Source organism: Sciurus carolinensis, chromosome 5, assembly GCF_902686445.1.
Source record: "Sciurus carolinensis chromosome 5, mSciCar1.2, whole genome shotgun sequence".
NCBI lineage: Eukaryota > Metazoa > Chordata > Mammalia > Rodentia > Sciuridae > Sciurus > Sciurus carolinensis.
The window spans coordinates 146,314,928-146,329,421 of NC_062217.1; the positions used below are offsets into that span (position 1 = coordinate 146,314,928).

The 14,494-nt window shown below is 44.3% G+C and overlaps 1 protein-coding gene across 3 annotated transcripts in view; it reads right to left on the reverse strand.

The window, feature by feature from the left end:
* Nucleotides 1–220: 220 nt before the first annotated feature.
* Mms19 (MMS19 homolog, cytosolic iron-sulfur assembly component) overlaps nucleotides 221–14,494 on the reverse strand; it is a 29,641-nt gene continuing 15,367 nt past the window's right edge. Inside the window, exons 8-32 of one of the 3 annotated variants that reach the window (XM_047552729.1) lie at nucleotides 14,424–14,485; nucleotides 11,190–11,276; nucleotides 10,699–10,773; nucleotides 10,226–10,303; nucleotides 9,536–9,674; nucleotides 9,132–9,286; nucleotides 8,785–8,863; nucleotides 8,356–8,481; nucleotides 8,087–8,168; nucleotides 7,869–7,976; nucleotides 7,640–7,737; nucleotides 7,384–7,533; nucleotides 5,818–5,973; nucleotides 4,452–4,551; nucleotides 3,961–4,063; nucleotides 3,742–3,810; nucleotides 3,435–3,561; nucleotides 2,585–2,685; nucleotides 2,398–2,454; nucleotides 2,068–2,254; nucleotides 1,675–1,757; nucleotides 1,387–1,551; nucleotides 1,250–1,309; nucleotides 712–812; nucleotides 221–635 (exon numbers count right to left, since the gene is read on the reverse strand). In XM_047552729.1, the coding sequence (XP_047408685.1) occupies nucleotides 608–635; nucleotides 712–812; nucleotides 1,250–1,309; nucleotides 1,387–1,551; nucleotides 1,675–1,757; nucleotides 2,068–2,254; nucleotides 2,398–2,454; nucleotides 2,585–2,685; nucleotides 3,435–3,561; nucleotides 3,742–3,810; nucleotides 3,961–4,063; nucleotides 4,452–4,551; nucleotides 5,818–5,973; nucleotides 7,384–7,533; nucleotides 7,640–7,737; nucleotides 7,869–7,976; nucleotides 8,087–8,168; nucleotides 8,356–8,481; nucleotides 8,785–8,863; nucleotides 9,132–9,286; nucleotides 9,536–9,674; nucleotides 10,226–10,303; nucleotides 10,699–10,773; nucleotides 11,190–11,276; nucleotides 14,424–14,485 (2,576 nt within the window). In that variant the 3' untranslated portion in view covers nucleotides 221–607. Of the gene's footprint in view, nucleotides 636–711; nucleotides 813–1,249; nucleotides 1,310–1,386; nucleotides 1,552–1,674; nucleotides 1,758–2,067; nucleotides 2,255–2,397; nucleotides 2,455–2,584; nucleotides 2,686–3,434; nucleotides 3,562–3,741; nucleotides 3,811–3,960; nucleotides 4,064–4,451; nucleotides 4,552–5,817; nucleotides 5,974–7,383; nucleotides 7,534–7,639; nucleotides 7,741–7,868; nucleotides 7,977–8,086; nucleotides 8,169–8,355; nucleotides 8,482–8,784; nucleotides 8,864–9,131; nucleotides 9,287–9,535; nucleotides 9,675–10,225; nucleotides 10,304–10,698; nucleotides 10,774–11,189; nucleotides 11,277–14,423; nucleotides 14,486–14,494 lie in introns of all 3 variants that reach the window. The other 2 variants (XM_047552732.1, XM_047552731.1) reach the window with 2 other exon arrangements.

Here is a 14,494-nt window from a genome sequence, read left to right on the forward strand (position 1 = left end):
AAGGTGTATGGTTCTCAGTTCTTTGCCTAGTTCTAGGGCAGGAAGGGGGGAAGTCGGGTCAGGGGCCTAGTGAATTCTGCTCATGCCTTCACTGCCCTTACTTGGAGGGGTTGGATGCCCTGCAGAATTCTTGACTAACCCCTAAAAATCATTGTGCTACCTCTGGCTATGTGCTACCAAGGCATATGTGGGGTGATGGGGAATAACTCTGATGGTTAGCACCATTACCAAAAGAAATCTTTATTCTCCAGCAGGTACACACATGTCCACTATCATCCATTATCCCTGGTCTTCAGGGCCACAGTCATCTGCACTCATCCTTCAGCAGCACAGCTCCCTTTTCCTGACGTGAAATATAACAGAAGAGCCCAATAGCCCAAGATCTTCCTTCAAAAACAAGTAGACTCGCTCAGGTACTTCACAAATCCATTAGAAATTAGGACTCCGGTTTTTCTTGTTTAGCCATGCAGCAGAGATCTAGCACTTGTGCTGTGTCTGTAGGAAATGCAGGCAGAGGCTAGTGGTCTTGCCTTGGGTAAGATGGCTCGAGAGTGAGTTAATAATTCCAGGTTAGATTGTCAGAAGAGTCTAGGCCAGAAATAAGGGCTCAGCTGCCAGGGCTTCCCAGCAGAAACCTGTAAGCAGAAAGAACATTGGTAACAGCAGTAAGGTTTGTCTTGGTCCCATCTCTCCCCATGACCTAGAACTCACCATTCTCCCCTGGCTGACACAGCTTCCTTTCGCACTAGTCTCTTCTTATCATCCAGGGGTTTGGCTAATGCCCGGATCACCTGTGGTTTATATGGCAGCAGCTGTGGAGTCAAAAGGAACCTATGTCAAACATAGCAATCTTAGCCTATGTCAAACAGAGCAACCAGAAGTGCTGCTTCTCTAGCTTTGTATAACTAATACTCCCAAAAGTGCAGAACAAGTCCTGTCTGTTTTTGGTGGGATAGACTGAACCAAAGGAAGGCCTCACATGTGCTAAGCACATGCAACATATCCTATTTTTTTTTTAGTGATCCTAGAGGATGCCAAGTGGCAGGATGGCCATTCTGTTAATTGGGTGGTCAGTGTTTATTAGAGTCATTCTGGCCCCAAGGGAAAAAAATCTGTGCTTATCTGTACCTTGTAGTTCATATCTTAACCACACAGTGGGGTGGCTGATTTCACTTGATGAAGGCAAAAGGGTACTTCCCTGGCTCTTGTAAGAGGTTCCTAGGCCAGGGAGCACAACCCAGGTACTTACCACAGGAGTGGGCAGGTGAGTGAGAGCATGCATACACTGCAGCGCAGCAATCCGGACAGCCTGGAACACAACAATAAGAAGGTGAGGGGAGACAGAGGACAGATAAAGTACCAGAGAAGTGCTAGGGTTCAACGCACCATGGAAGGACTGGAACTGAGGTTCAGAAACTTGGTGACCAGGGTATCAACGTGAAGACTCATGACTTGGGGTGCTTCCAGTAGAAGAGGCTGAAGACAGCTGAGGGTGGACAGCTGAACCACAGAGTCAGGGCATGATAGGGCCTCCAACAGCAAGGAAAGAAGCTAACAGGCAACAGAAAAGGTGGGTGACCACACTGTGATGATCTTGGTTCTCTTCCCCTTTCCGATCCAGGCTGTGGGAGAAAAGCTTTGTCCCTTGCTTGGAGGCTTATTATAGAAACTTACTGTGGGCAGCTCTGGCAAAAGCACAGGTTTGGGCAATCTATTGAGTACGTGAGACAGACCCTTCAGGTAGTTTGGCTTCACATCTGTTAAAAAATGGAGAAGCTTTAGGGGAGAAAGGGGCTTTTACATTCAGTTTGAGAACTCAATTCCAATTTCTGAAAAGGCTGGATTTCAGCATACAAAAAGAGAAGGGAAATAAAGCAACTCAAGCTCAGAATAAGCAAGATATACCCACTGAAGGAAAAGAGTGGGGCAAGAATCTGGAAGTTTAGTTTTCTGTGTATAGAACATAGTATAGCTCTAACGATACACTTGGGTCATAAATTATTTTAGAGTCTATTGCCAAGTGAAACAGGTCTATATATCTGGGGGCCTGCCTTTCAAACTTCTCACCTTGAGGAGCGGCATGGAAGCCTTGGACCAAAGCAGGCACATTATCTGTGAAGAAACGTTGACGGAACATGATCCGTACTTCAGCATGGCCAGCTCGAGTCAGCACATCAGTACAGTCAGACATGAGCAGTGAAAAGCCATCAGCTGCTGCTGGGCCTAGTTCTGGGTCACTCAGGAGGCCCATGAGCTAGAGAAGAGAGAACCTTTGTGGTACATCAGGGAAGAAGAACCTTAAATACCAAGGAGGATGGAAGTGGTTTCTAGGAGCCAATGGGGTCAACACGATTCCTATTTAAGTCGGAGTTCTCCTGTGTCCCAGGAAGCGCTTACCCGGGCAGTAAGGCAGGAACTGAGAGGATGGTATCTGAGTACAAGGGCCTTTGTTACCTGTAATATGAGAGAAAAGTCAAACCCCAGAACCCTGAGATAGCTGCTTATGGCTTAGGGTCATCAGGGACATTTTATTTAACCAAATAAAACTGCCTATGTCTAGCCAGAATTTAATCCACCACCTTACCCAGAGCAGTAATGTGAAGGCCTGACTCCGGGAAGCCTTGGAGCCCAGGCCATTTTCTACTGTGTCCACAGCCAGCTGGAGGAATTCATCCAGCTGCTGCCCTAAAAAGGAAGCAGGACATGCTGATGCAACGGCAGCACAATTTAAGTGCAAAATACCCAAGAAACCATTATAAAGGACAGCATCATTTTGCCTGTAGAAAAAATAAGACCCCAGCATGAAAGCCTGGTATGGTCTACTCAACACAGGGATGCTGGCATTAGAGAAGGTTGTCTACTCCCAATAAATATTTCACTGTGTCAGTATAGAGCCCTGTAATGCTTTGTCCAATTTCTCCTCTAGAGTCTTGTCCCAAGAATTGAAGACAATGCAGGGGCAGTCCTATTACATTACTAATAAGCTTCTTTTTTTTTTTTTTTTTTTTTTTGAGGTACTGGGTATTGAATCCAGAGGTGCTTTACTACAGAGCCTACACCCCCAGCCCTTTGAGATAGGGTCTCATTAAATTGCCCTGGCTGGCCTTGAACCTGAGACCCTGCCTCAGCCTCCCAAAAAGTAACACCACACCCAGTTAGCAAGACTTTTTTTTTTTTTCTTTTTGGTACTGGTATTGAACCCAGGGGTCTTAACTGCTGAACTACATCTTTGGCCTTTTTTTTTTTTTTATTTTGAGGCAGGGTCTTCACTGAACAGCTTAGCACCTTGCTAAATTCCTGAGGCTGGCTTTGAATTTGTGATCCTCCTGCCTTGGCCTCCTGAACTGTTGGGATTACAGGTGTACAACACTGCACCTGGCAATAAGCCCCTTTAAAGGTTTGAGGCGGCTCCCAACCCAGGCTCACTCTAATACCTGCAGGATGTTTATTGAGGAGTCCTGCAAAACACTTGGCAGCAGCAGTGGAGGAGAAGGTGCAGCCATGGCAGCAGCTCAGCTCCAAAAGCTCCCTCATGAGTTGGTTCAGCTGAGGGATTTCCACCTACAGAAAACCTGGTCATGTAACGAACCCAGAAAATACTTGAACTCCAAGAGATAACCCAGCAGGAAGTGCCAGCAGGGCCTCGCATGAGGATTGATAAGAACGAAATTCTCTAGTGGGGGAGGTAAAAAAATCAGCCCAGGTCACTCAAGATCCAACTCCCCAAATGTACTAACTTACATTTCGTGGCAGGGAGCAGACAAAGGCCATAAGCAGTGCAATCAGCCGCCTCTGCCCTGAGGAGCCATCCTATAAGGGGAAAAAACCATTTCAGGCCTGTCCTGCTAGCAGTAGACTTATCTGTCCCTATACCCATCCCAGATCAGCCCTACAAGAATAAGTCTGAAGGACACAAATCCCAAGATTCTCCCTCATCTGATTCATCAGACTGACTGTCACCTGGAACGGCTGGAATCTGCTTGGGAAGCTGTTTTCAGGCAGAAAGGAGGTGTTGCCATCCAAGAAGAGAGGCACAATGTGGGTGACACTCTGGGCAGCTAACCTGGGGGGCAAGGTACAGGTGTTATCAGGGAGCTAGGATTCTAAACAGCCCTTTCCTCCACAGCAGTGCCTTTCCAAATGGGGTTCTCATTAGGGTCACTGAGTCAATGGGACAGGCCAGGATCATTATGTATTTGACGAATATTAATTTGGCACATATTATATACTTGGACCATTCCCTTTGAGACTGTTGTGAGAGAGTAGTGAACCAGATAGAACAAATCACTACCCTCTTACAGCTTACAATTTAGTAAGGAACTCAATGTATATTTTAAATATGTTCTACAGGTGATTCTGTAGCTAAGAACACTGGCCTATGGTTTACCCACCCCTATAGTCCATAGTGTTAAAAACCCCTTCTTTTCCTTTGCCAGCAAACTTATACTCACTCAGGGCTCAGGTGGGTGGTGGCGGTGCCAATGACAGACACCATGGCAGCCAAGGCCTCATCTTCCAACAGCACTTTTCTGAGAACTGAGGGTTCTTTCTCTGCAAAAACAAAACACAAACACACATACATAGAATCAGAAGGCCTTGACTGGTTCAGAAGTCCAAAATGGTTAATTCCTGTCCTTGTCACAGTGGGCTCAACTCAAGCCACACAGCAGCAGTTCTCAATTGTCCTCTAGTGGTACTGTGATCTTGAGAATCAGCAAGGCACCAGAAACAAAAGTCTTCTAACCCATGGAGCTCTTAGGAGCATTGTGCATAGTCCTTAGACCGGGCAACAATGAGAAAAGAGGATGTTAATATGAACATTCTCATATTAGACCTAGAAATGTCAGTCTTTTAAAAAATTTTGAAACAACCGAAATTTATAGGTCCTTATGTATAGCAACTATCATACTGAGTACTTGCTGTGTGACTGAGCATCAAACATTATCTTCCTTTAATCCTTACCAACTACTCTGTGATGTAGATATGACTATCTCCACAATATTAATTAAAAGGAAATAAGGTATGTATCTTTTTTTTTGAGGATTTAGGGATTGAACCTAGTGTCTCACACATGCTAGACAAGTGCTCTACCAATGAGCTACATCCTCAGCCTGGTATGCATCCTTCTGAATACTACTAACTCGAGTGGATTTTGGTTTCTGCCATTGATCATGTTAGCACCCTTTCCTCTGAAGTGAAATCTCACTTGGACAAAAAATTCAAAGAAACCTGATGGTACAAAATGCAGTATTCATGCCAGGTATCACAATAGTAACAGAATTTTGCTGTTTTCTCGGGCTTTGTTTTGTTTTTGTTTTTTTACCCCCCATCCCTTTTTTTAATGGAGTGTGCTGGATGTCCCTGTAATTTTGTTTAGATGACTGCAGAACCTGGAAAAGCTGTTGCTGCTATTGATGCATAACACATTGCTCTTATTGGTCTTTTTATATACATATAAATATATATATATATACACATATATACATAATTTGAATTTTTGGAAACTTTACCTGTGCTGTCAACTTTGGAAAAAGTATCCCAGTTTACCGTGTTGAGTTGGCATTGTACAGAAATTAACAGCTATATTGGTCTAGAAACGTTAAAATTAATTTTTTTCCATTTGTACAGGGGTAATGCACTGTATTAAATATGTAAGGTCTTATCTACGTGGGTTTGATTGCAGAAACTAATAAAGGATTCTCTAAATAATGAAAAAAAAATGCAGTATCATCAATAACCCAGTGGATGGCAGTGCTGTCCAACAGTAGTGGAAGACAGAATTCAGAGAGGATGTGAAGGAGAGGTGGAGAAAATTACCTGGCATGGAAGCCTGCACAGCCAAAGCAAGCAGGCAGGGTACAGCGGTTTCATGGAAATACCAGTAGCTCTCCAGGTCCTGCTGGCATTTTTCTGCCACCCGCTGGAGACTCTGGCAGATAGCAATAACTTCAGTGGATCCTGCAACCACATTCCCTGGTGGGGAGAAAGTGTTCTCTAAGGTTTTCTGAAAAGCACTTCTAGGTATTTTTTGATATGGCAGATGGGAAGAACAGTCAAAGACAATGACTAGAGAAGAAAGTGTCTTGTTAAAGAGCCCAGTCATTAGCTTTTTTCTCTTTTCAGACTTTATAGTTGAGACCTGCTCTGTGCCAACTCTGTATCAGTATTCACTTACATTCTCCCCTGTTTTTTTAAGTATTACTTCCTTGGCTTTACAGAGGTAGATATGGAAGCTCAATGAAATTATCAGTGTTTTTTCCCAGGGTCACAGGAAGTGCAGAATCAGGAATCAGATCCAGGTCACAGTGTGAGTCTAGTGTTTTTTCCTCTACCTAATAGCTGCTGAATCCATCCACAAGGGCTGGACAGTCCAAAGCAGAGAACTGGTTAGTGAGGACTCATGGTGACCACAAATAGGTTCCCAGTAGCAACAAATATTGTCACTTTGGCTTTGAGGGTACCCAAGTTACCTGGGGATCCAGCTCAAAAGCAGATTCTTATCAGTGAGGGACTCAGACAGAATTTTTAGTCAGTTCCTAGATAACACCCAGGCTGCTGGTTGACCATATTGAGTACCATGCCTCAAGGGTGGTGCTTCTCAGTTCTGACCCCGCTTGAAAATCACTTGGGAACGCTTTGTCATTGCTATTGTCCAAGTCCCAACCCTCCTCAGAGACTTATTCAATTGGACTAAGGCCCAGGTAGCAGTGATTTTTTTTTTTAAAAGTTCACCACATCCACAGAAAGACAAATAGTGTGTTTTTTATTTATTTATTTATTTTTAGAGTTGTAGATGGACACATTTATTTATTTTTATGTGGTGCTGAGGATCAAACCCAGTACCTCACACATGCTAGACAAGCGCTCTACCACTGAACTACAAACCCAGTCCCTAAATACTGTGTTTTAAATAGTGGTTACCAGAGAGTGGGAAGGGTATGGGGTAGGGAATCAAGAGGTGATAGTTAATGAGTATAGTGGGGTGCTCCTGGATAGGAGAAATAACTTCTAATGTTCAATAGTACAGTAGGGTAGCTATGACTGATAACAATAAAAAAAAAAATTTGTTTCAGTGCTGGGGATCAAACCCAGGGCCTCACTTAGTTGAATATTTCAAAATAGCAAATAGAGAGGATTTTCAATGTTCCCAATACAAAGAAATGATAAATGTGAGTGATAGACCCTCCAATCATTCTCATCTGATCATTATTACATAGTATACACACATATTGAAATTACTATATACCAATTTATTTAAGAAGTTTATCACGTCACTCTTATGTACAGCTACAATTAGAACCATTGCCTTAGAGGTGTCAACTTCAACTGTGGCCGCCAACTCCCCATTTCACCCAGTTCCTGGTGATTATTCCTGGTACTTACCTTTGTTAGCCTGCCAGAGATGCTGCAGCAGCAAAGGCAGAGTCTCCTTGACAATGCTGGGATGTGTTGAAACAGCTGACAAAGCTTGCAGACAGCGCAAATGCCGGGAGCATTTGGTAGGCTCATCCCCTCTAGCCAAATCTGACTCCTCTGAAAGCAACCCAGGAGACAGGTTTCATTATGTGATGGTAGCAAGCATGAAGGCCCCCCAAAGCCTTGCTCTGAAGGGCTGGGTCAGAAGATTAGCCATACCTACCTCTGCGCAGTTCTTCAGCAAGCTTGGGTATCAGGTGGCTGATGAAGGCCACAGGGTAGAGAGCAGCTAGGGCTCCTGAAGCTTCCAGTGCTGCCACCCTGCTGGGGCACACAGCAGATAAGCATTAGCTGAGTCTTGGCCTACTGTTCTCTCACCAAGGCCTGCCGATTGGCAGATCCAGGAGTGTGGGCTCCCAAGGCCACCTTGCTAAAGAGCAGGACTAAAATACCTACACCACTGAGTTGGACAGGGCTTCTTAATGCCCAAGAAAAGAGAGAGCAGTCCCACATCTCTCCAACCGGTTAGCAGCCAGAGCCAAACACAGAGCCCACCTTCCCTAAGGAGAGACAAGGGTCAGAAGCACAGAGCCCTGGTCCTTGCTGCATCTGTTGCTGCCGTACAGAGGCAGGGAACAGCGTGCTCTACCTCACTGCTTTAGATTCTCACCAACTCTGGGAATCCTCCTCCAGGAAGCTCAGCCTGTACAGGTGACCCACCGCCAGCTCCAAGTCCCCAGTAGATAGGAGACCTGTGGTTAGAAGGGAACATAAATCTCATCTTCCTTCCCCTGTAACTGTCCCAAAATTCCTACTGGAAATCCCAAAACAAGTAGCATTGCAGTGAGAACAGGGGATGAAGACTGTTCTTCATTTAAGACAGAAAACCACCAGGAAGGGGCCCATACCCATAGCTTCTCTCTTTCCGCTAAGATGTACCTGGCTGGGTACCCAACACTGTCAGTGTACGGATGCCAACAAGTTGAGGCTGAATGCTGGGATCTGTTAAGGCCATGAACACCAGTGAGCAAAGCTGGTCCTTAAAGCCACTCAGAGGGTTTTCATCTAGGAAGAGACAGAGGTCAGGTTAGAAGGAAGCCCTACATTCAGCTAATGCTTATCTGCTGTGTGCCCCAGTACTGCAGTACTGCAAAGACAACTCAAGACAGATTTTAAGAGCTTAATCTAGTAGGCATCCAGGAACACAATGAAATAATAAATAGGTCTCATCCAGTGTTCTCTTGTGCTATAACTGCAGAACAGGACCACTGTTCTAGACTCTCTCTGTATAGTAATCTGCCCTGCTATCCTTTATAAGCTGCAGGTTTCATCAGCCCTCAAGATACCTCAACTGGAAGGTCACCTCACCTTTGTCCTCATAGCTCCATTTCTGCTGCAGTTTCAAGAAACCCAGGATCATTTCAAGGATTGTCCGCCGCTGGTTGCTCTGAAATGTTTTGAAGAGTACTAGAGTCAAAAATATTTTAAAGGATTTCAATCCTGCTACTCTGGACATGGGGAAAATTATCCTTTTATGTAAGACTTGAGTCAGTGAAAGAGTGAATAAGGGAATGAACAGCAGCTAATGGGAGCAAAACCCCAGATCTCTCTGGCCCAAGATAAAGCTTTGGTTTCTCTCTCCCTTAATCTCCCTCTGAGAAAGGGATCTCAGCACTTTGGTCCCATCATCTTCCTCCCCAAAGACCACCCCTTACCTGACTATGCTTGTGGAACTGATCCAACAGTAGAGGCAGCACGCTGCTGGTGATGTGGTCACAGGCCCGAGCAGATGCACCTGCAGCTGCCTGCAACAGCTTGGCACTAGGCCACACCAGTTTCATATCTGGTTCACACAGATGGTGCCTGCAGTCTAGAGAGGCAGCAATCACAGACCTGGGGAGTAGGCCAAATGTTGCCGCCTGCCCCTACGGTCCATGGAGGTTGGAGACTTAGACCTGGAACCGTTTGCTAGCAGTTATCAAATTGTCTTCAATTCAAATTAGGGCTATAGCCCCCATATCACTGAACATTGGGGGATACACATGAAGGGTCACTGGCCCTCGAGAAATGTCATCTCTATTGTGCTCACTCCCCTTTCTGGCTGTCATGGTCCCATTACCCTGTAGAATGTTGCTAAGGAAGGAGTCAAGGAGGTCCTCAGCATCAGCCCTCAGCACAGAGCGAGACAAACACGCTGTCAGGGAGAGGAGGGCTGCCAGGCCTTCTGTCTCCACCCGCTCGCTGGCCGTCTGGAACACCTGTCAGGGAGGGATCCCATGGCTACTGAGGTGAGCCTGCACCAGATGAGACCCCACCCATCCACTGTATATTTATTTGGGGGCAGTGTATTGAGAACTTTTAGGGCACAGCAATGGAAATGGAACACCTCAGTGGTGTCTTTGCCGCTGATTATCCTCACCAAGTCCTTGTCCCAATAGGATTATTACAGGTACTTTTTGAGAAACAGAATGCTAACTCTGAGTAGTGGCTATAGGGATCTACCATCTACAGTCTCTTTCTTTCCTCACCATTCAGTATGGTATCCATACTATGACCCACACTCTTTGACATTAGAGAATAGGAAGTGGACAGAGTACAAAGGTGACCATGGGTCTTCATTATGCAGCTGGTTCATGCACAGGAACTCTCTCCCTTGTCACTCACTCAACCAGACTGGAGCCTAGCCCCTGGTTGTCTAATGAATAACCAGGCCTACTACCCTGACCCTGGGAACAAGAGAGATTATTTCCCTTCATGCCTGTCAACTGGAACTAATAATAGTGAGTTTAGCTAAGTAAGTAACACTCACCTCTCTACGGATAGAAGCCCAAAGGCTGGGAAGGAAGTCCTTCAGTTCTTTCTGTCCATACACAGCACAGCAAGCATTCTACCAAGGAAACAGCAGGCATCAGCTACCTACACATTCAGATGTCCTGAGATGCAGGAACTTCAGCATAACGGCACATAAAGGAGATTGGCTCTCAGCAGAAAACCCAGCAGAATGTTGTAATAGTCCTATCCAGGACCCAGAAAAAGGGTCCTGACTTATGAAAAGGAAGCAAAATGAGGAAGTCCTGGTGAGACTTTCCTCACCACTCAGTTACTACAGGATGAGACAATATGTATCTGGGGGCTTTAGGTGATCTCCTGGGGCCCAAGTACTGGGTATGCAACTTTTAAGGCCTATGAACTGTTCTCTGGGGGTCCAAGAATCCCTTTATCTTTTAATACTGCTAACTTGTCTAAAGGGAGTTGAATCCTACTAGGAGTAAAATCACTCACCAGAGTCTGCAGAGAATCCAGCTTGGCACTCAGAATTTCGGAATCTACTTTCTCAATCAGCAGGGGCAGTAGGAACTGTAGGAGAGAACTTAAAGCTGAAATAGGTAGTGTTTGAGGCACACCAAGGTCAATTATGTCCTTATTGCCACCAGTCTCAAGGGACATCAAGGAGCTCAAGTCAGGAGTTATGACTGTAAGCTAACATTCCTGCTAAACTGGCCACAGCCCCAGTTACCTGAAAAATGGGCAAGTTGGTAAAGCTGAAGGATTTTAAAACAACAGCACCATATAGGGATGGAATCACTATTCTAAGGGATGAGATGGTTAAGTTTTCAATATTGAAGGTCTGAAGATACTTGCCACACAAGACACCTGCAGGATGCCATACCCTAAAAATGTACCTTAGGTCCCCCTCCCCCCACCATGTTTCACTATTCTTTCTTCAGAGCCTTCAGTTGGCAGAGACTACCCAAACCCTGGCTAAGACCTACTTCTGCAAATCGTGGTGTAGAAGCCAGCACAGCTCGAAGACTGAGGATCAGATCTTCTCTCTGGATACCATGGGGATCATTAGGTGGCTGGAAAGGGAGAAGGGTCATGGGTTTGTATAACTTTTCAGACCACCCTTGGACACAAAGGCTAGAATCTGGCAAACCTGCACAACAGGGTAATGTTTACACTTAAGTTAGAGAATAAGAAGATATGAGGCCTCGGCAAGAAGATATGTTCCTTGGAAGGTTTTTTTTTTTTTTTTTTTTGCGGTACTGGGGATCGAACTCAGGGCCTTGTGCTTGCAAGGCAAGCACTCTACCAGCTGAGCTATCTCCCCAGCCCGGAAGTTTTTGTCTTTTAGTTTTAGGCACTTTTTTTTTTTTTTTTTTTTTTTTTTTTAAATCTGAGTACACATTTTCTATCTGATCTACCATTTTACCACTCATAGATAAGCACTCATAGCTTTCTGGGAATTGTTTTCTTCTCTGTACCTATATTAATATTACAATATGTTAGAATACACTGATTCTTTTTTTTTTGGGGTGCTGGGGATCGAACCCAGGGCCTTGTGCTTACAAGGCAAGCACTCTACTGACTGAGCTATCTCCCCAGCCCCCTAGAATACATTGATTCTTTATACATAAATGTGATTGCTAGCCAGGCATGGTGGCACATGCCCATAATCTCAGCTACCTGGGAGATTGAGGCAGGAGGATTCCAAGTTTGAGGCTGATCTGGGCATCTTCGTGAGGTTCTGCCTCAAAATTTTAAAAAAGGTGCTGGACAAGCCAAGGAATACCAAGGACTGACTACATCACCAGTTGCTGGGGGAAAGGCAAGGAAGGATTCTTCTCTGTAGGTGCCAACACCTTGATTTAAGACATCTGGCCTCTAGAACTGTCAGAGTATAAGTTTCCATTGTTTAAGCTTAAAAAAAGGATGTGGGGGTGTGTGGCTGGGAAATAGCTCAGTGACAGGGCACTTGGCTAGCATGCATGCAGCCCTGGGTTTTATCCCCAATTCTGGGGAAAAAATAAACAAAACAAAAAGATGTGATTGATTGCTCCGTACATATGGTCTATAATCTATTTCTTCACTTGATACATTAAGAACATTTTAAAATGGTATTATTCTTTCATAACATGTTTTAGTGGTGGATACCATTGCATTGTGTGGTTCAGACACAGTTTATATAAATTACAATTCTTTGATAGACATTTCTGTTTCTTCACCCATATAAAAAGCTATAACTCTGACAACATAAAAAGCATAGATGGTTTATGTGTCAAGATGGCAGATCTGAAAACATGAATCAGATTGGAATTTTCTCCTTTGGAAACTACACAAAAAAATACAATATAGGGATTTTCTTTTTTTGAATGGTAAAGGTTGAAGAGAACAAGAGAAGAGATAGCAGCAATAAAATTTTAGAAGCTAAAAAGCAAATAGATATGAAGAAAATAATTCAACAGACCCAATACAACAGAATCTGAGGTGGACTTGGGGCAAGCTGAATGACTACCCATATACATACTGCACAGTCCTCAAAAGACTTTGGGACTGCATTTTCATGAGCCTCTGGAATTGGGAGTAGAGCTAGAAAAGCAATCTGACCTAGACTGCTTTCCAGCTCCTCATTAATGGCAGCAGAATCTGAGGCTTAATTTTCTGGAGCAGGGGTCTTAGTCTTGGAGCTGCAGGTGTGGTGGATAGCCTCAGTACTGCACCAAGAGAGGGGGTCTAAGTGATAGGTACTGAGTGCAGGTATTCCCAGCTCCCTCTGCTTGTAATCAGACCTCTCCTGGTGGGCAGATCTAAGGACTTTTTTTCGAAGTATCTGACTAGCCCAAGAAAAATAATATTTGGGGGGTTCTAGGTAAGCTGCTCTATGATGAAGCTCACACTTAATAAGTACACTTATAATCCTCACTTAGAAACATGTAAAAACTCCCAATTAAGACCCTGCTTCCAAAATAAAATTAAAAAGGACTAGGGATGTAGTCCAGAGGTAGAGCACTTGCCTAGCATATGCTAGTCTCTGGGTTCCACTCCCAGTATCATGGGGATTAAAAAGAAAACCAAAGCAAAAACGAACCTGGTAGCCAAACCAGAATCTTTCAAGATTTCAAAAGGCGTAAAGCTGTTCTGGGTTATACAGGTCACTGGTTATGGAAGATATGAGAAGAATTTCAGGACAGAAGTGATCCCAAGAAACACAGTACCAAATGAAATAAGCTGGTAAGTAATTCCCTACAGCAAAAATGGCTACAGCACTTCATTTATGTTTATTTTTATGGTACTGCTGGGGATTTAACCTAGGCATGCTCCACCACTGAGCTATACTCCCAGCCTTGTTTTTTCTTTTTTGGTGGTGGGGGGGTGGTATCGGGGGACAGGGTCTTGCCAAGACTGGATTCAAACTCACAATCCTCTGTCTTAGCCTCCCACCAAGTCATTGGGATTATAGGTGTGCAGCACAGCATTTGCGCCTGGCTGGCTGTGGCACTTTGAAGGCAGTGACAATCAATACTCAAATGTTGCTTGCTATGCTGCAACAGAACTCTTGGTTTCTTCCACATTACTAATGTTTGCAGTACACATACCTACGCATGCCTACACAGTGATTAGACCCTGTATATTTTAAAGTAGAAAAGAAATCAAATGCAAAATGGGAGGAAGGCCTAAGAGGGTCACAACAAATACCTCCTATATATACTGTGCTTGATTGTTCCTTTTTCGTCTTGCCAGTTTTGTTTTTATCTCCTGAGATGCCCCTACCAACTCCAGAATCATTCCATGCATTCCTCCAACACTAACTGAAATCCCATCTCATCTGTGAGGTCAGTGTCTGCCCACTCTAGCTTACACTGAACACTGTCTTCTCAGAACAACCACAGCACCACTCATTTTGGGACCTAATCTCATATTGTCACTAAGTGTTTCAACTTCCAAGGGCAGGGACCATGTTTTCACAATCCTGTAGCCCTCAGCACCAAGTATGTTGTTAAGGAACTTGAGGAGTCCCCTCAAATACTTGCTGATCTGAATCTTTCCTCCAATGGCAAATGCATCTCCACTTCCCAGTGTACTAAAATGTAAATCCGTGAGGATTTCTAAACATAAATCCAGGGAATGTTTGTTTTGTTATGCGGTACCCTCTGTGCCTAGAATAGTGTCTGTACACAGCAGGTACTCAACAAATATTTAAATGAATAAACAAAGGTGCTACTTACAGGAGTAAAATCAATAGGGAAATAACAGGATGTCACTTCAAATAACTCTTCTACAAAGGGTCCTGTGACAA